The sequence below is a fragment of the Zalophus californianus genome, chromosome 12, assembly GCF_009762305.2.
Source record: "Zalophus californianus isolate mZalCal1 chromosome 12, mZalCal1.pri.v2, whole genome shotgun sequence".
Taxonomy (NCBI): Eukaryota; Metazoa; Chordata; class Mammalia; order Carnivora; family Otariidae; genus Zalophus; species Zalophus californianus.
In genome coordinates this window covers 69,176,818-69,196,281 of record NC_045606.1, presented here as the reverse complement: position 1 = coordinate 69,196,281, position 19,464 = coordinate 69,176,818, and the positions used below count along the sequence as shown (strand labels likewise).

Sequence of the window (19,464 nt, the reverse complement as noted above, 5' to 3'; positions counted from 1 at the left end):
GTGTATTTTGGTCTGTTTGTTAGAAGAAACTGCATCCCAAAATTGTAAAGAAAGAAAAACATATATATACAAAAATAAAATTAAATACAATGAAAGTATAGAATGTAACTCTAAAAATGAAAATTTAAAGATTTTTAAAAAAGAGTTGATAAAGTAAGAAATTGGTTGAAAAAGGAAAGAGAAAAAAATTAAAATTGAAAGACTAAAGAATCATGGGGGAAAAAAATACATGAATTCTATATACTCTTTTCCCCTGGCACTGGAGTTTTGCAGTTTTCTGTGATCGGTAAACTTGGTGTTGGCGGGTTGTTCCTGCTGACCTTCTGGGGGAGGGGCCTGTTGTGCTGATTCTCGGGTGTCTTTTCCCTGGGCGTAATTGTACAGCCCTTGCCAGGGGGCCAGGCTAAGTAAGTGAGTCCGGATTGCTCTATGTGGCTTTTGTTCCCTGAAGGTTTTCCACACAACTTTAGAGGAGGAGAATGAAAATGGTGGCCTCCCAATCTCTTGCCCCAGAGGAGCCCAGAGCTCAGGGCCCCACTCCTCAGTGCGCCTTCAGGGAAAAGCAGTCACTCCTGTCTCTCTTGTCTCCATCCGCACTCCGTGCTCACCCAGCCCGTGACTGAGCATTTCTGTGTCAGGCACACAACCCTGTTCTGAGTCTCCAAACCTTGAAGACTCCTGTGACATGTACCTGCACCGCTTCTCCCGGCAGAGGAAGAGGGGTTCTCACCGGGGTTCTGCCCCTCACTGGGCCCCTGCTCAGAGAGCAGTCTCCTGACTATACTGCTGTTTGTGGTATATGGCAACCCCGGGCTGAAAGCCCACTCCTGGGCTCGCTAATTGCAACCCGCTCCAGTGCCTGGAAACTCTGCCACACTTGGCACCCTGGTATTCCTGTGACCTTGGGGATCCTAAGGCCACACTATCCCTCCTAGGATTGTGCCCCGTTTTCAGGTGACGTTCTTCACCCGAGCAGACTTCTTAAAGTTCTGATTTTGTGCTCCACTGCTATATCACTTTCAGGTAGCGGGTTTACAGAGGCTCCCTCCCCCCCACGGTTTATCTTCCCATATATCCCCTCGGATTTGCTTCTCCGCACCTCCTACCTTGCAGAAAGTGGTCGCTTTTCTATTTGTAGAATTGCAGCAATTCTTTTCTTAGATCTCTGGTTGAGTTTGCAGGTGTTCAGAATGATTTGATAGATAACTAGCTGAATGCCTGGGACCAGACGAAACTAAGGTCTCCTACCCCTCCCCCATCTTGGACTATTCTCGCATTTTGTTTGCTTTTTAAATTTTTTTTCATATTAATAGCATTTTAATTTATAAAGATGAGCATGATTTTTTTTTTACCATTGGCCAAAACACGTATAAAATTTTCCATCTTAACTATTTTTAAGTGTACAGTACATTGTTAACTCTGTGTGCCCTGTTATGCAACAGATTCATCTCACAAAACTAAAACTCTCTATCCATTGGCCATTTCCCCTTTCCCCACCTCCCAAAACCCTGGCAACTGCTGTCCTGCTTTCTAAGATGTCTTTTTAACTTTCAGTCTTTAGAGTCCTCAGACTTTTACTTTATGGTTTAGCTTTTGTGATGATAAGACAAATGTTTATTTTCCTAAATAGACAGTAAATACCCACTTGCCAGCACTCAGTCAGGAAACAGAACATTGCCAGCAGCACCCCAGAAGCTTTTCATGTACCCCTTTCTAGTGGCAACTCACTCCCTTTCTCTTACAGGTCACAACTATCCTCACTTTATATGGTATCCATTCCCTTGCTTGGTTGATGACCAAAGTTTGTTTCTCTAAAACAAGTCAATTTAGTTTTGCCTGATTTTGAACTTTATGTAACAGTATCATAGTGTGTATATTCTATTATAATTTGGTTCTGTCACTCAGTATTATTTGTAGTATTAGTCCATGTTATTACCTGTGACTGAAGTTTATTTGCATTGCTACATACTATTCCATTGTGTGAACATACCACAATATGCTTATGCATTCTTTTATCAATGGATAGGAATTTTCAAGACATTTATGACCATTTTTGTACGTTTCTTCACACACATCTATACATATCTCCTACTCCACTTTTTTTTCGGGTATATGCCTACATAGAACTGCATGCAGGACCATAAAATATAATAGAGAGATTTTACCTTTAGTAGATAGTGCCAGACTGTTTTCCAAAGTGACTGAAACCATTTGAACTTCCAACAGCCAAAATTGAGAAAGTCTGGTACACACATTCTCACCATCATCTGCTGTTGTCCTATTTATTTTTGCCCCATATAGTGAGCACTTAGTAGTATATTACTGTGGTGTTGTTTTTCATGTTGTTGATCACAAGTGAGGTTCAACACCTTTTCATATATTTATTGGCCATTTGGATTTCTTCCTTTGTAAAGTGCCTGTATAAGTGTTTTGCCCATTTTTTACTGGGTTGTTTGCCTTTTTCTTATTTGTTTTTAACAGTTCTTTATATATTCTGGACATAGGCTCTTTGATGGTTTTATATGTTATAAACATCTCCTTTCTGGCTTATCTTTCCTTCTCTTCATAGTGTCTCTTGATGAATGTATCGTCTTAATTTTGACACGGTCACATTATTCTAGTACTTTTCAGTGTTGTTTTATGATGATGTAAGTGACCTTTAAAAATCTAATTTGTTTCCTTAACTGAAAAAACCAATATTTAAATGTGCTTATTGTAAGCTTGAATTCTTTACAGCTAAGAGCTTGGCAGACCTTCTCCTCAAAGAGAATGTCAATGACAATAATGGCCACAATGTTAAACATTTGAAGAACACTTTCATCATTTTCACATTTACGTTCCCCATATAACCTAGAATTTTTAAATCATTATAATTCTGTTTGGCTCTCCTTCAACAAATAGATCCTGCAGCATATATGATTATCTTATTTTCTATAACTCCCAACCGAGTACCATCCTGTGCCACCTTATGGTGCTGTTACATATGCATATGGGGGTCCATATGGGCATACGTCCCATCTTTCCAACTGGGCTGAAAGCTCCTTGACATCAGAGGGTTTGTAAATGCATCTTTGTATCTCCTGTGGTGCTCTGCATTAAGTAAGCAGCTAGAAAGGTGATAATAATATGCAGGGCCCCTGAATATTTAGCCCTTCAAAAGAAAAGAAAAATAAGTTTTAACAGACATGAGATCCTCGAATTTTCTTTTAAGGATTACATGGCTTGTTGCAGTTCTAATGTATGATTGATGATTGCTGATTATCCCAACCACATTTTGACCAATCAGTATAATCCCCTTCACTTTCCAGGCCTTTCAGTGAACAGCTAATTTGTCATCCACATCCTTGTCTATTCTACTGTATAGCCCCTGTTAGAGTTATTGATGGGAGCCAAAGGGGAGCACAGATAATTCAGAACATGGATAATCTACTTTCTTCTTGAATGTCACAAAATCCAAAATATGTTTATGTGCATTTGCTTCTCAGGTAGAAATGAGTCCTCTGGAAAATGCAATTGAAGTGTTGGAAAATAAGAATCAGCAGCTGAAGACTCTGATTAGTCAGTGTCAGACAAGACAGATGCAGAATATTAATCCCTTGACTATGTGCCTGAATGGAGTTATAGATGCTGCGGTTAATGGTGGAGTTTCCAGGTATCAAGAGGTGAGGATTAGGTATTGTTGTCTGAAAGCTTTTAAATTTGATTTCTTAGGGCTTCAGAAGTCTTTTTTCAAAATATGCACACACATCTGCATGCTAATATCGGGTTACAATTGACACAGAGTTCTTCGTTAAATGGAGCAAACAGATAGTCATTTGTGATGCACACTTATTCCATTTGCCGATAATGTGGTATTTTGGGGATAAAAGTGTGTGCATGTGTGTGTGTGCTTGGATGAATAAAGTGGTGAAATTATCAAGATTGTTTAATAAATGTCTACCTAAAACCACTTCCTTGACCAAGGAGACTCATGGGCATAGAAATGTCTGATCTTGTTTAGAAGGTACTTTAAATGGACTTTTCATCTGCCCTTGTGGTTTTAAACAGAAAGGCAAAACAGCTTGGAAGGTGAGGAGGCCACCATTTTAGTCATACTGAATATTAAAGCACTTTATTTTAGGATACAAAGCTTATTGATTTGGATTTGCTATTTGCTTGCTTTACCAGAGACACTTATTTACACAATCGCGGCTCTTTAAACAACCCTTTCCTTATATGCCCTTTCTGACCAGCTGCCCACAGTAGGAGTCATTCCTTCTGCCCCACACATGCGGTTTTCGGTGGTGTTTCTTTGAAGATGCCAGGTCTTTAGAAGCAGCTGTGTCTTTCACTTTCTTTTTAACTTTCCTGAAGTGAACTGACTCTCCATTCTCTTTCTAGGCATTTTTTGTCAAAGAATATATCTTAAGTCACCCTGAAGATGGAGAGAAAATTGCACGGTTAAGAGAGCTAATGCTTGAGCAGGTAAGGTGGGGGCAAAAGCCAATCACTTGCTCTCTTTCCTGCCTAGATTTGCATAGTTCCCAGAGACCCATCTCCTTGGTTTTCTACGTCAGTGTTCTTTTTATTTTTTTTAATTTTTTATTGTTATGTTAATCATCATATGTTACATCATTAGTTTTTGATGTAGTGTTCCATGATTCATTGTTTGTGCATAACACCCAGTGCTCCATGCAGAATGTGCCCTCTTTAATACCCATCACCAGGCTAACCCATCCCCCCACCCTCCTCCCCTCTAGAACCCTCAGTTTGTTTTTCAGAGTCCATCGTCTCTCATGGTTCGTCTCCCCCTCTGACTTACTCCCCTTCATTCTTCCCCTCCTGCTATCTTCTTCTTTTTCTTTTTTCTTAACATATGTTGCATTATTTGTTTCAGAGGTACAGATCTGTGATTCAACAGTCTTGCACAATTCACAGCACTCACCATAGCACATACCCTACCCAATGTCTATCACCCAGCCACCCCATCCCTCCCACCCCCACCACTCCAGCAACACTCAGTTTGTTTCCTGAGATTAAGAATTCCTCATATCAGTGAGGTCATATGATACATGTCTTTCTCTGATTGACTTATTTCACTCAGCATAACACCCTCCAGTTCCATCCATGTCGTTGCAAATGGCTCTACGTCAGTGTTCTAACAGAAGAGGTCAGCCAAGCATTATAGATTCATCTGTAATGTATTCCAACTTGCTAATTTTTACTTTTACTTCCCACTTCAATGCAAACATAAATTTAAAAATGAGTAAACTATGGCAGCCCCTTAAAATGGACAACTTCATGTAGTCTCTTGGAATAGTGTTAGAACGTTCTCTCCCTAAAGACTTGCTGTAGGCTTGATGCCAACTTTTCACTCAAAATTTTGGGCTCACGTAAGTTCAGACCAACTCAAAATAAATGAATAGATAAATGAATGAGTGAAGGAATGAGATTCTTACTTAAATGTTATAGTAAGGGGCAATCAATAGACTTTGCTTTAAAACAAAGACTAAGCCTATAGATGATAGGATATGGACAAAACGAGATACAAGCTCATCATTTTCTACTCCAAAGAAGCATAGTTTATTTATTTAGTTCCAGCAAGTACAAAGAACTAGAGTAATCTCTTGCCTGCTATGTTCCTGGAGCTAGCTCTTGGCCTGAAAATGTTTGAAAACCTCTGAGGTAGGAGACATGATGGTTAAGAGGCTAAGTTAAATAGGAAATAAGGACATTTAACACCCATAAAAAATGGAATACGTATGAAAAAATGTGACCAAAGCATCTCCTTCTACTTGATAATACAAAATTAATCAACAAATAAGGCATGCCCTTTCGGATAAGAAAATGATGAGGTTGTATCTGATTTTCATCCATATTTTATGCTCTGCAGGCTTAATCCACAGAACTTAATACTGGGGTGACAGAAGTGGCCATGGACAAGTACCATGGCTGGAAGAGGGTCAGTTATGCAGCTTCTAGAAAAGAGAAAGGAGTTACTTTAAGGTGACCTGCAAGGAAATCGAGAATAAGTTAAGTTCTCGATGTGGCCCTGGGGGTGATGTAGATACTAGGAGTGAGCAAGTTAGGTTATCCAGTTCTTAGGATTATGGAATGACTGTGGCCTTTGTTGATATTTAATGATCAGTATTTAACCTGAGCACAGTCTCTTGTGAGTGGTTTGCCTCACTGCAGGACTCTTATTGGTGTATTCAGTTTGACTGAATTCTTTCCCCAGAGTTAAAATTAAAAGGACCAAGAAGACTCTCAAGAAAAATAAAATTGGGTACCTTTGTTTCCTCCACATCCTGCCTATGTTCACAGGGCCTTGTGGAAAGAACCGTGACATAGGAGACTTTATATCTCTATCATAGGATAAGCGGTACAAGTGACTGCCATGTGACCTCCGGCAGGTCACACCATCTTTGTGAGACCGTAGTAGCAGGGGTTAGGGCTAGCAAGGCCACTACCCTCAGCTGGACCTCTGTGAGGTGGTTCAGATAAACTACCTGAAGGCCTCGGAGATGCCCTGCCCTGGTGGCTTTTCCAGAAAGGACTTGTTGGCCCAGCTGATGGGAGTGGTGGCTGTTGACAGACACTGTTGTTGCCTCAGCTGCAGCATGCTGCCTGGCCCACGATCACCACCTTCCTGGGTGGCCCAAATCCAGTGACTGAGGAGAGGAGATATACAGCCCAGCCTTCTGGGCCCAACACAGCACAACTCTGACAGCCTGTCTGAGGCCCAGAGCTCCCCTGGTGTCGGCAGAGGCTGACATGACTGCTGTGTGTCTGGACTTCTTTTTAGTCAGCCCTGCTTCTGCCGCTCCCTCACACAGACAGTGATGCCAGGTGACTCCCCGGTAAACATCCTCATCTCCATGCCAACGTCTGCTTCTGGGAGAGCCCAGCCTGCAACGTGATTCGGACAAAACAGTCTTACAGCGAGTGTTTAAAATGGAAACTGGATTCCTACCCTTGAGGTCAACTCTTCCATGCCCTTCTCCCGTCATCAGACTCTTCCTTTATGCCTCAGACATCCACTCCACTCTCACTACTCCCTGTAAAGGTGTCCTTGAGGTTTAAGGTATTTTTATTTTTATGCAGATATGCTGTCGGTGGGTAGGCGCTGCCACAGTCCTGCCCACGTACAGAAGGTGCTGGACACTCTAACCCACCAGGCTCAGTCCTGTTTGACCTGAGCTTTCAATCTTGAATCTTCACAAGATGTCAAGATAAAAACCACTGTGGTGATGGTGTGATTTGCTTTTCTCACAGTCCGTGGAATTTGTTCTTTTGACCACATTAGCATGGGGGCATTTTTTTAAATGTAAAAGACAGCTGATACTCAGAGGAATTAAGCACTATACATAGTTGAAGAACAAAAGAAACTTGAATTGTTTGTGTACATCTCTTCTGGGTCCTCACCACAGAAAACCTATTTTTTTTTTTTTTTTTAAGTAGGAGCTGCTCCTTATTGCATTATAAGTGAACCAGAATAATCATTTTTATCAAAAACAAAAAGAAGGGCAACTATTATAGAATTCCTGTTCCTATTCTACCTCCATGTCTTCCTCAACCAAATTCTGAAAAGGGGGGCGGGGAGAGGAGAGATGGGCACAGCAGAACCTGATGGAAGAGAAAGAGGTGTACCTTGAAAAAGGGTGTACCATCCAGAGAAGAGATCCCTTGGGGAGAAGCTCCTGACCCCGCCAACAGGGAGCAGCTCCTGCCCAATCCTGTGAAGTACAGAGGGGAGCCAAGCAACACATAACTGCTTAAAAGGGTTGTTATTACAAATCTAAAATACATGGGAAAGAAACTTCGGGTAGGAGGAAAATCAGAAAGACCTAAGTTTGAATCCCCATTTGTCTTTTAGTACATTCAGGATCATTCTGATCCTCAGTGTCCTCACCTGTAAATGAAGGATTGTTCCTCTCTTGTGGGGTTGAGAGAATTAGCCATGACTCATGCAGAATGCATGGTACAGTGCTTGACCCTCTAGCAGGCACTTGGTGGAATTGTTCACTGATGTGGGTTTTTTTTCCTTTTCTTGTTATCAAGGCACAGATTTTGGAATTTGGTTTGGCCGTGCACGAAAAGTTTGTGCCTCAAGATATGAGACCCCTACACAAAAAGCTGGTCGACCAGTTCTTTGTGATGAAGTCAAGTTTAGGGATACAGGTACGTACCCAAAGTGTCCATAGGGGGCAGTGTGACCACTGCCGGTTGCTGTTTGTTAGCGGGACGATGAAGTATCCAATAGTGACATCTTTTGGTTTTTCTACCAAACTGCACCATCTTACCAGGGAGTCCTCCAGTATTAAAATTTTGCATCATTTTCTATTTGCCCTGTTCAACTTTTATGAAAATAAAAAAGGGCAAGAAAGCTTGATAATACTGAAACTTACCTTTATAACCTTACGTAAAGATTTCATAACAATATGCTAAAATACCTCACGAGTTCTTTTTCCCCTTTTTTTAATTACTCGTCTAAAATATTCCCCTGACTCCCTCTCTAGGAGTTCTCTGCTTGTATACAAGCCAGTCCAGTCCATTTTCCTAATGGAAGCCCCCGCGTGTGTAGAAACTCAGCACCTGCTTCTATGAGCCCAGATGGTACCAGGGTAATTCCCAGACGCAGGTAAGTCATATTCTGAATTATCTCACAATTTGGCATCCCCCCAAGATGATCTGGAATGATTCTCTCATTCTTTATGGCACAATTTGTCAAATACGCTATTTCTTAATGAAATAATTAACCCGCGAGGCAGCTGCAGACATCTGCCACTGGTAAAACAGCAACAGCATGAGAAATAAATAAAATCAAACATTTGATTATATTGAGGCAAACAGGAGACAACAAAATGGGGTGTACATATTTTTTTTCATTTGGTTTTATACCATGCCAGCATGTGATAAAGTGCAATTCAGAGACTGAGTTAATGACCATTTTTTTTCCCCCAAAACAGCCCATTAAGTTACCCAGCTGTCAACCGATATTCTTCCTCCTCACTGTCCTCACAAGCTTCTGCTGAAGTAAGCAATATTACAGGGCAATCAGAAAGCTCTGATGAAGTCTTTAACATGCAGGTACTTGATTGGCTTTTTAATCGTCTGGTCGTGTGTATTCCTTTTCTGTCTCAATCATGAGAGTTTCTGTCCACTCTGCTGGGCTATTGAACAGATCTGCGAGCAAGAACATTGAGTTAAGGACAAACCTTTAAACACTCTCACTGCTTTGTTGGTCTCTGGAGTCTACAAAGAGGTTTCCCCCAAAACTGCCCCCTCCACTCTCAGAAACGTGAGCAAGAATGGGAAAGCCTGGGCGAACTACACAGGGTTAGCTTTGAAACCTGCCTCTGATTTGCTTCTTCCATTTGGGACCCTTGGAGCCTGTCACCACATCCTGGCTACCTCTTAGCGTTGCTAACTGGCCTCGTTGCTTCACAATACACGGTTGAGAGGGCCGTTATACAATTTCTCTACTTCTGCTCATGTCAGAAAATGTTCATAGTAAAAATTTTTACTGAAGAAACAAAATAGTTTTTAAGGACATTAGTCAGTGTAACTCTGCAACACAGAATTTTATTTAGACCCTGCTTATACAGCGTTTATAATAATTTAGTAAGAAGAAGCTGAAATTTTCCTCACCACTGTCTTTAGAAAAGGGGCATACTACATATTGCCAAATTCATACCTTGAGCACATTTTTGGAGAAAACAAGAAGGTGCATTTTCTGCTTTTTAGAAGCACTCCCCTGTCTCTGTGCCCTAGGCTGGGGGTCCTTCTGCTTGTCCGTTAGTCAGCAAGGGCTACCTGCTCCTCCATCCCAGTAGATCCAGAAAACTAATAACTAATTCAAATGCGTTCCTTTGGCTGGAGTCAAAGTCTCAGATTTTTTTTTTTCCCCCAGAGTATTTTGTTTTTAAATCTTGGATTCTTGATTAATTCAGACAGGCTTCCTTATCAGCCTGAGATTTTTCTCTATTTCTAAATGGCCTTTTTCTTTTCGTTTTTGTTTTGTTCTTGTTTGTTTTTTGGCTACTTTGAAAGAAAAGGACAGGGATCTTGTTTTCAGTATGTCACTGTTTTCTGGAGCCTCTCAGCAGTGGATGATAACAGCTCCCATGTATTTGCAGCCAAGTCCATCTACCTCAAGCTTGAGTTCGACTCACTCTGCTTCACCTAATGTGACAAGTTCTGCCCCATCAAGTGCCAGAGGTCAGTGCCAGGGTATGGGGCTGACTGAGGGTGCCCCAGGAGCTGTGGCCCTGGCACCCCAGCCCAACATGTCCTTCAGGCAGATCCAGCACCACGCCCTGACTATCCTTCCTTTCCTTCTCTTCTCAGCTTCCCCTTTGTTGTCTGACAAACACAAACATTCCAGAGAAAACTCTTGCCTGTCCCCGAGAGAGAGACCATGCAGTGCCATCTACCCAACACCTGTGGAACCTTCTCAGGTAGTCCCTTGGGGGGGGGGGGCGTGGAGATACTAGAAAACAAGCAAGTGTCTGAAATTGCTTACATATCTCTGCAGAAAAACCCTGTACCTGCCAGAGGCAACCAGATGGGCTGTGTTAGACAAGTTGATCTGAGTGGAGAGTGAACCTCTGCTCCATGCCTGTTGTTCGAAGTTTCTGTTGGAGCCATATTTCTGATACTGATACATGGGTTGTTGCCTGAGCAGTAAAGTGGAGCGGAAAATGGGAAATGATTTTTCCCTCCTTGACCTCTCTAGTTCATTGCTGCTATTTAAACAGTACAAGGGTAATTAGGTGAATGAGTTGGAGTGTCTGTGTGTGTTTGCATGTGTGTGTAGCAGGAATTTCAAGCAACTTTCTCCATTAGCAAAAGACCCTTGAGGAGAAACATGATCTGTCCAGCAGCCTTTCTTTTGGCCTCTACCTAGTTTGAGAGAGCTTCATTTGGTTCCTTTCTGAGGTACCCAGGAGTGCAAGGACAATTTCTGTTCACCTTTGCTATTCTTTAATGCGTTGAGGGAGGAGCAGTCCAGTGCACAGGCTTTCGCTGTCCCTCCACCCCCAGGAGTAAAGGACCATGGTCCTTAGCTCCTGCCTGGACTTGATTTTGAAGTGATCCTGATGTAGGAAAGATGTTAGTGTTCGAAGCCGATGGCCAAGAAAGAATTCTTGAGATGTCTTTGGTGCAAAAAGGTGATTTTATAAAAGCATGGGGACAGGACCCGTGGGCAGAAAGGGCGGCACCGGGGTCGTGAGGAGCGGCCCGTTATATACTTTCAAGTTGGGAGGGGTGGTGGGGATAGCGTAAGTCTCTAAGGAATTTGGAAGCAAGGTTCCCAGGACCTTGAGGGGCTAGCTATTGTTGGGAAAGTGTCATTTATTGCCGTCTAATAAAACCTGATTCATGAGACCCTTCAGATGCGTATCGATGGGCCATATGCTTGGGGGATGATTGCCAACATGTATCTGGGGGGTGGGGGGTTTAGAGAGGAAGTTTCCAAAAGAATTTTTATATGTTAAAGTAGGCTTACAGCATCCTGGGGGTGGGGGGGTGGGGGCGGGGGATGTGGTCAGGCTAGGATTGCCTTTTGTCCTTAGCGAAGTATCGACATCAAGGCAGTTGAGTCCCTAGAGGAATATCCCTCTGCCTGTTTCAAGGACTTGGTCAATGGGCTGTATAGGTAGTAAGGAAATTGAATAATTTTTCTTCTGCCTTTGTTTCCCACATCCATCCTTAGTCCAGGTGAGGGCAGGGCCAAGGGCTTGGTTCTCTGGGCACTTCAGGGGCTGTGAAGGGTGGTTTCCAACGTGAAGATTCTTGGGTAGCCCTGCGTTTTACTGATGATTTGGGAATAATTTAGGAGCGGAGAACAATACTTACTTATGTTCCAGCTAATTTTTCTGTTTTTCTACACCACCCTGGCAGAAGTCTGTAGCTGCATCTGGAAATGGATGAGAGCGAGTGGGATGTGGCTTGATTGGTTTATCTTTGCTGATTGTGTAATCTTCCCGAAAGCCCCAGGATACCTCCTCTGCACAACACTGATGTCTCGCAGAAATTCTCTCTGAGTGCGTTTGGCTGAACCAGCTCACCAGTTTTCCTTCCCTTTGTCACTTGATGTTGCAAGGGAATTTCACACTTGGTCCCATCTGCTCCAGGAGCTCGTGTTGCCCGCATGGGGGACTCTGAAAGCCTTCCTTGATTAGCCTCCGACTTTTCCGCTTTTGGTAAAATGTGAAGCAGTGTGTAGTTGCCAAAACCTCAATAATACACATTGCTATGGTGCATCTACTTTAAAGGACTTGCACTTTTTCTCTTAACGTATTAGGTAGAACCATGTAAAACTGGCATTTTCATGGGTTAAAAATCGTAGAATATTGTCCATTTCATATGTTTTTAACGTAGGATTGAAAACATGTCCATTCACTAGAGATTTTTTGAGCTAATATTTCTTAATTCTTATCTGCATTTCATATTGTCAGTCTGAGCATTCTTATTTATAAAGAGCACCATAGCTTATCTGCTGCTTACTGTTTTTCCCTCCATTTTATTATGAAAACATATTTACCACTTACATTTAAAATCTAATACAAACTTCTTACACTTAAGACTCTTCTCCCCTTTTTTCCTCAAATGTAATTGAATTCTTGGTTCCCAGGCTCATCATGTACCATATAAAAATGATTTTGAACCCAAAGTTTCAGTTATGAGACAATCATCTCATTTTCTAGAAGGTCTTACATGACAGCATATTGCACCGTAAAAATAGACTCTTGTACCTTTGCAGAGGCTGCTGTTTAATCATATTGGAGAAGGGGCCTTGCCACGCAGTGACCCAAATCTTTCTGCACCTGAGAAAGGTGGGTATCAAGCCAGCCCCGTCATCGGTCCCGGCAGGCGTCAGGGTTTGTTTTGTCCTCATTTTCTCCAGTCCGTCATGTGTCTATGTGGAAGGCAGATCTCCGGATCTTTAATGATTGGGACTAATTTGCCCTTTAGGGGATTCATGAGAGACAGTCCTTTGTGATGCATTCTTTCAAAACTGTTTTCTTGTAGGATTGAACAGCAGAATCTGAGCAAATTAGGAACTCCTCAGTTACATGGCTTTTGGGGTCCGGTCACCCAGGCAATGCCCGTGCCCCTGAAACAGAGCTGCTGAAGAGGCTACTTATTCAGCACAGTGAAAAATAGCACCTTCCCAAATGGATTCCCCGGTCCCACTCTTTGTTTCCCTTACAAAGCTCCTTCTGCCAGTTCATCTCTTGTTTGTGGTGACTCAGATACTATTTAAGAATTGCAATCCAGTGCGTGATGGAGTGTGCCCTGCCTCAAGGTCACACAAAAAATGAGAAGCACACGCATAGCAGTTAATAGCCAATTAGCATCGGTCTGTGCAACACGGCAGGCGATGAAGAGCAGATTCAATGTGACTCTCTCCACCGTGCAGGTGGGGGCCTACAGCAAGTCACCTATATGCCTCGCGCAGGGTCAAGCCTCAAAAATCCATGCGGTCCCGTAAGCCAATGAATCGAGCCACCAATGAAATGTTCCCATAAAGTGCACTTTAATTGCCCTCATTAAGAACTGAACTGTATTGTCATTGGACTACATGGATAGATTAACATTAAAACTTTCCTTGGGAGATTGAAATCAGTGAGACGGTAGCCGAAATGATTTTAAAACACAAATCTTGCTTGAATGTTACACGTTGAATCTTAATCTTTGCCTGGAGAACTTAGTATTTTTCTCAGCCCTTCTACCAAAGAAAACCACAAAGCCAATTTAAAACGAACTGAGAAAAATTATTGTAAGCGTGGTGATTCCATCCCCTGAAAGTAACGTGGTAATTTCGAGTAAAATGTTGAAATCCTAGCCGTGTCCATCAGATGGCAGTGTCTGTACAGGGAGCAAGCCCCTAGAAATTCTAAGACGTGCTTTTGGAAACCTGATTTCCTAGCAGCTATTTATAATCGTCCGTGGCTTGCCCTTGCTCCTAACAGGGTTGTTCCATATTTCTGCATCTTACTGAAGCATGGAACAGACAAATTACAAAAAAGGAATGATACTGTCAGTATTCCAAATTACTTTTTTTTTTTAGGACATACTTCATTATAATCCATTGATTTCAGGAACAAGGGTCCTTTTCCCAAAGAGTTGGTCAACAGGATGGTGTGTCGTGGTCATCCTGCAAGGTAGTTGAAATACTAGTCCGTCACTGCCTTCTGCCTTTTGGGGTGCCACTTGTCCAGAAGTTTCCACTAAAAACCAAGTTTGAAAATATTTTAAAAATAAATAAAATCTGGGGGCGCCTGGGTGGCTCAGTTGGTTAAGCAACTGCCTTCGGCTCAGGTCATGATCCTGGAGTCCCTGGATCAAGTCCCACATCAGGCTCCCTGCTCAGCAGGGAGTCTGCTTCTCCCTCTGACCCTCTTCCCTCTCATGCTCTCTATCTCTCATTCTCTCTCTAAAATAAATAAAAAAAATAAATAAATAAATAAATAAAAATAAAAATAAATAAAATCTTTAAAAAAAAAGAAAATATTTTAGTGACTACATCCTCCATCTGTTATCCAGCATCTAAAACACATTTGTAATTCTCAACAAGATTCTACGGTTCTAGGGTAGAGATCTGTAGTTCTGTTTGACTGCTTGAGAGGAAATAGACATGCTAACACCCAATTAAATGTCAACTATAACTGTGAGGTAGAAAATTAAATAAAGGTTTAGTATATAAGAGGTCTCTTGGGGGGGTTTTAAGTTTTTTTTTTAAATCCAGTTGATTTTTTCATTCTGGATAATTTTGACTTTCTTCTAAGATCTCAAGCGTTTGAAGGACAAAGTGGACCATGTGTTTTTAGCTGTGTTATTCCCTTCCAGCTGTGAATCCCACCCCTAGCAGCTGGAGCCTGGACAGTGGGAAAGAAGCCAAGAACATGTCGGATAGTGGGAAAATTCTCTCTCCCCCTGTCCCTCCAAGACCCACACAAACTGGTGGGTATTTGAAGCGTTTGAACAATCACTTTTATAAAATAACTTTTATGACTACTCCAGCTTGTCGTGAATTCCTCAGAGAAAGGTAGGCATTTGGGGTCTGAGGTCAAAACCTTAGTAGCTTAATTCATTTACAGTGTTTTCCCTCTTTCCTGAACTTTCTAGCTACTGTGAAGTCAGACAGTACTCCGTCCCTTATAAACTCCATAGACAGATTCTGTAGACTGTTCTCCTGCTAGGCACCATCCTTAAAATTTGGGGAGGTACCCTAACCTTTGCCGAGCCATTAATATTTTCTCTGTCCTTTGCTTGAACCACCTCATTCTTATCAACCTCTGCTAACTCAGCCAACTTCACTCTTTCTCAGGACTGATGCCAGGGTTTCACATGGCCCCAACATAGGAATTGACTGACTATAATTTTTGATAGGCTTGTGGGGACATCCATTGCTATCCCTTGCTTAGAGAGGTCTGTATTCAAGAGTGAGTGAAATTTCTCAGGGCGCCTGGGTGGCTCAGTCGGTTAAGGGTTTGACTATTGATTTCAGCTCAGGTCATGATCTCAGGGTTGTGGGATCGAGCCCCACATCATGTTGCATATAGCTCTGCACTCAGCGGGGAGTCTGCTTGAGATTGTTTCCCTATCCCTATGCCCCTCCTTCACCACATGCCCTCTCATTTGCACACAGGCATTCTCTCTCTAAATAAATAAATCGTAAAAAAAAAAAAAAAATGAGATGTCCCAAGGGGTTGGTTTAGGGTACTGCCCCTCGGGTGGTGGTTTCAGAAGCGAATTCTTTTTTTTTTTTTTTAAGATTTTATTTATTTATTTGACAGTGCGAGAGGGAACACAAGCAGGGGGAGTGGGAGAGGTCTGAGAAGCAGGCCTCCTGCCGAGCAGGGAGCCCGATGTGGGGCTCGATCCCAGGACCCTGGGATCATGACCTGAGCCGAAGGCAGATGCCTAATGACTGAGCCACCCAGGAGCCCATAAGAAGCAAATTCTCAGGCCTAGTCTTAGACCTACTGAATCAGAAGATCACCATTTCTGGGGTAAGGCCCTAGAGTTGGTATTTTACCAAACCTTTCTAGATTTTGAGAACCACTGAAAATTCTTAGGAAACTTTATGAGTTTATAGCAATAACAGACCCCCTTTCCAACTGAATAAGCCATTTGCTTGGTGACCTTGGTAACTTTGATATGGTAAAGTCTTTAAGACCTACTCTGCTGACTCTGCCTATCTTGGTGATGGGGAGAGTCTTTTCAACATTTGCACACATCTAGAGTGGTTTTGGAGCTTTACCAATACAACTGCCTTAAAAGCAAGAGAAAATATGACATCATCTTCTTCACGGATTTTTCTGGGTTCATTCAGGTTTCATTTGCTGTATTTTAGCATCTCATCTTTGTTTTCTTTTTTTACTGACTTTAAAAAAAAAAAAAAACAACTGTGTGCTACCCAGTTTGTTCTATACTTGTCAAAGCTAAAAGTCACCAATAGGTTTTGAAAAGCATGTGTGATTTTTCAGCAGAACAAGAAATAACCAGGCTTCCTCGATAACCCGCATCAGAATACCACTGTGGCCCGAGATGGTTAAGATTCATCAGCCAAGTAATTTGTATCTTATTCAGGCTGTACAGAGATTCAAGGAGTCTCCAGCTTAAACTGGTTGTATCAGTCATGTCAGAAACTTGAAAGGCATTTTCAGAGGAACAGTAATATTGATGGTAGTTAAGATCCTAGGCCCAGTCAAACTTGGAGGCAAGGATACTGATGGCACTCTTTTAGGTCTGTGGGGGAGAATGCCTTTCTAGAGAAACATCTCTGTGGACAGGCTGTGGCTGCAAGGGCTGCTATGGAGTCCACGGTGGTGGGGTCACGGAATGCCTGCGTCGGGAGGAAGAGGAGCCTAAGCGGCAGTAAACTTCGGCTTCCGCCACACACAGCAGTGGCAGGAATATGGTTCCCAGTCAGTGTCTGTCTCTCCACTCACACAGGACTTCCTTCTGTCATCCACCCCCGCAACCGACAGGCTAGAAGGAACCCTGGTGTTTGAAAGTGGCAGGTGCTGACGGCATGCCCTTGTGCGCAAGGCAGGGGCTGCACACCCCCACGTGGCCGCAAAGGGCCACTCCCCCTGGTGCGCTAGCACCCAGAGCACACAGGTGACCTCTCCTCTCCCACTTTTACCTGGCAGGGCTGCCCTCCCTTCTGCACTGATTGCTCTCCTGGTCTGTCCTCACATCATCATCCGTGGTCACTGTCGGGAGATCCGTAACTGTCTGTCTGTATTTCCTTCAGCCTCTCTCTAGTTTTCTGAAGAGTTGCAAACCTCACTTTGGCAGCTGGGAGAAGGGCAGCTGATCACAGAGCAACAAACCCTGAACTCAGTGAAACCTCTGTAGGTGGAATTGGGAAATCTGGCTTATCCTCATCGTGTTGACTGTGTCACGGCAGCTTTCCGTGCGCATGGTTGTGTTTCAGGGGGCTGGACCTGACCCCCGAGCATACAGAGCAGTGCCATCACGTGCCTCCTCCCAGCTGTAGGGCTTGAAAACCCAGGGGGAGAAACAGAGAGACAGCACTTCTTTGCCATAATGATGAAATCCATAGAGCACTACCACCACCACCAACCCCCACCCCCACCCCCCAGGGACAAAGGGAAGACCTGAGTACAAGCATGAGGGAGAGAAATGGAAAACTTCTCACTTCTTGTTTGGATGTGGCCAAGGGTTTTCTATTTTGGGAGTGTTGGGAAGTGAAAGGGGAGGCTGGTGTCAATTTATGCTCATGGACCCCTTCTAACCGGCCTAGATGGTGTGCGTCTCCTTGCTGCTCAGACCACAGTCGGCAGCTATTTTCCAAAGCCTTCTCCCTGGCACCTCACACCTAAAAGCACCTTTTGAAACAGATCAGGCAGTGGAAAAGCACCTGGACTTCTGGGAAATGGGATATTGGACCAGTCCGAGCTCCTGTCACTTCTGCATAGCATCATGTATGCGCTGGTGACTTTTCACTAATTCTCCCGTGTCTTGGTGAGGGGTCCGTGTTGGACAGGCGTCATTTAGTTTCTCCTCTACCCTCCTTGCCTAGGAGGTCTTTAGGCACTGGATCATCTGTATGGGTTTGTACACAGAGGGCATGTGCAGATAATGAACCTTCTGGTTTTTTTCAATTCAAAGCATTCCTCTCTCTGTTTACAGCTTCACCAGCAAGACATACAACGTCCGTGTCCCCCTCACCTGCTGGGAGATCTCCATTGAAGGTACAGACTCGTATTTAGACTCAGGCGAGAGACTGGCCCCACATTCCTTCTTTCCTTATGATTCATCCCTGGTATCACTGAGCTGCTTTCATAGGTACAGACCAGGCAAAGAACATCTAAAGAATGGGTGAAGGAAGATTGGTAAGAAAACTTACTAGGCTTTCCTTTAGGGAGCGTCCTCCATTGGAGCCATTTGTGTTCAGATTATTAGCTTCATTACCCAAATAGTGGCAATGAAAATGTACAGACTAGAATCTGCATATACACTGAATTAGGAAAGAAATATGGTCCCACTGTATTTCCTAGGATGTTTTCAGTCTGGTCTTCTGGTTTCAGGGACATCAAAAAAAAAAAAAAAAAACAAATTGAAAAACTCGGTCAACAAGCCTAGAAAATGGTCTCCTGTGCCTTTTTGCTTCTGTCCCAACCACTTGACAAAGTCAAACCCAACTTTTTCCTCCTTTAATGTTTTATACCAACATTTTCATTTACATTAGAGATATATACTTAATCGTGAAAAATACGACAGTAAAATGAATTAAAAATTTTCTAAGAAACAAATTGAAAAGCTTTAAAGGTGAGACGTTTAAATTGATAGGTAAACGTAGGCTATTTAACATCGCTAAACATACAAAATCCCTCATGAAGGTAAAGAATAATATTTAGTCTCTATCCAAATTGAATCAGATTGGCTGCAAGGATTGTCAGTACCTATAGGCATTGGTGTTCAGAGCTGCTGCACCAGAGGCAAATATGGGGTTGAAGTGAGTGTTAAAAGAATGATTTTGTATCTGAGTGAGGATTTACATGCTCCGTGTCCTTTCTGTTGAGGAGGTATTTCTAGCTAATGTGAAAGAAAAAGACAAATTAGCTTCTAAAAACACATAGGGGCAGGTCGTGATCCAATGCATCTGTGTTGCTAAGGATAGTTGCTGATAGAAACTGAGAATCTGGAAAACAAAAGCCCCAAAATGGAGAAAATTGCAAAGAAGTGTGATTTCATTTGCATTGCCAACGTTTCTGATGCAGAAATTTGTTGGAGAGTGCAAATTATTTGCTAGTTTTTCTGTCATTCTGCAATGCAGCTGTTAATCATAACGTACACGTGACTGCATTCATTCTGGAAGCCATAGACTGTCACGTTGATGTGATGGAAAAGGAAGCAACATGATGTTTCCACATCTTACATTTAGCCTTACTCGAAAGGAGCTCCCACATATTGCTATGCAATTAACATCTGCATTTT

At 42.7% G+C, this 19,464-nt stretch overlaps 1 protein-coding gene across 10 annotated transcripts in view; it reads left to right on the top strand.

Annotated features, from left to right (window-relative positions):
- DOCK4 (dedicator of cytokinesis 4) overlaps positions 1–19,464 on the top strand; it is a 428,555-nt gene that overhangs the window by 404,437 nt on the left and 4,654 nt on the right. For 5 of the 10 annotated variants that reach the window (XM_027573302.2, XM_027573297.2, XM_027573299.2 and 2 more), the window contains 10 exons: positions 3,486–3,662; positions 4,381–4,464; positions 8,041–8,160; positions 8,499–8,620; positions 8,949–9,069; positions 10,119–10,200; positions 10,330–10,439; positions 12,749–12,821; positions 14,839–14,952; positions 18,157–18,218. In XM_027573302.2, coding sequence (XP_027429103.1) covers positions 3,486–3,662; positions 4,381–4,464; positions 8,041–8,160; positions 8,499–8,620; positions 8,949–9,069; positions 10,119–10,200; positions 10,330–10,439; positions 12,749–12,821; positions 14,839–14,952; positions 18,157–18,218 — 1,065 coding nt within the window. The remainder of the gene's footprint in view (positions 1–3,485; positions 3,663–4,380; positions 4,465–8,040; positions 8,161–8,498; positions 8,621–8,948; positions 9,070–10,118; positions 10,201–10,329; positions 10,440–12,748; positions 12,822–14,838; positions 14,953–18,156; positions 18,219–19,464) is intronic. The other 5 variants (XM_027573303.2, XM_027573305.2, XM_035723233.1 and 2 more) reach the window with 3 other exon arrangements.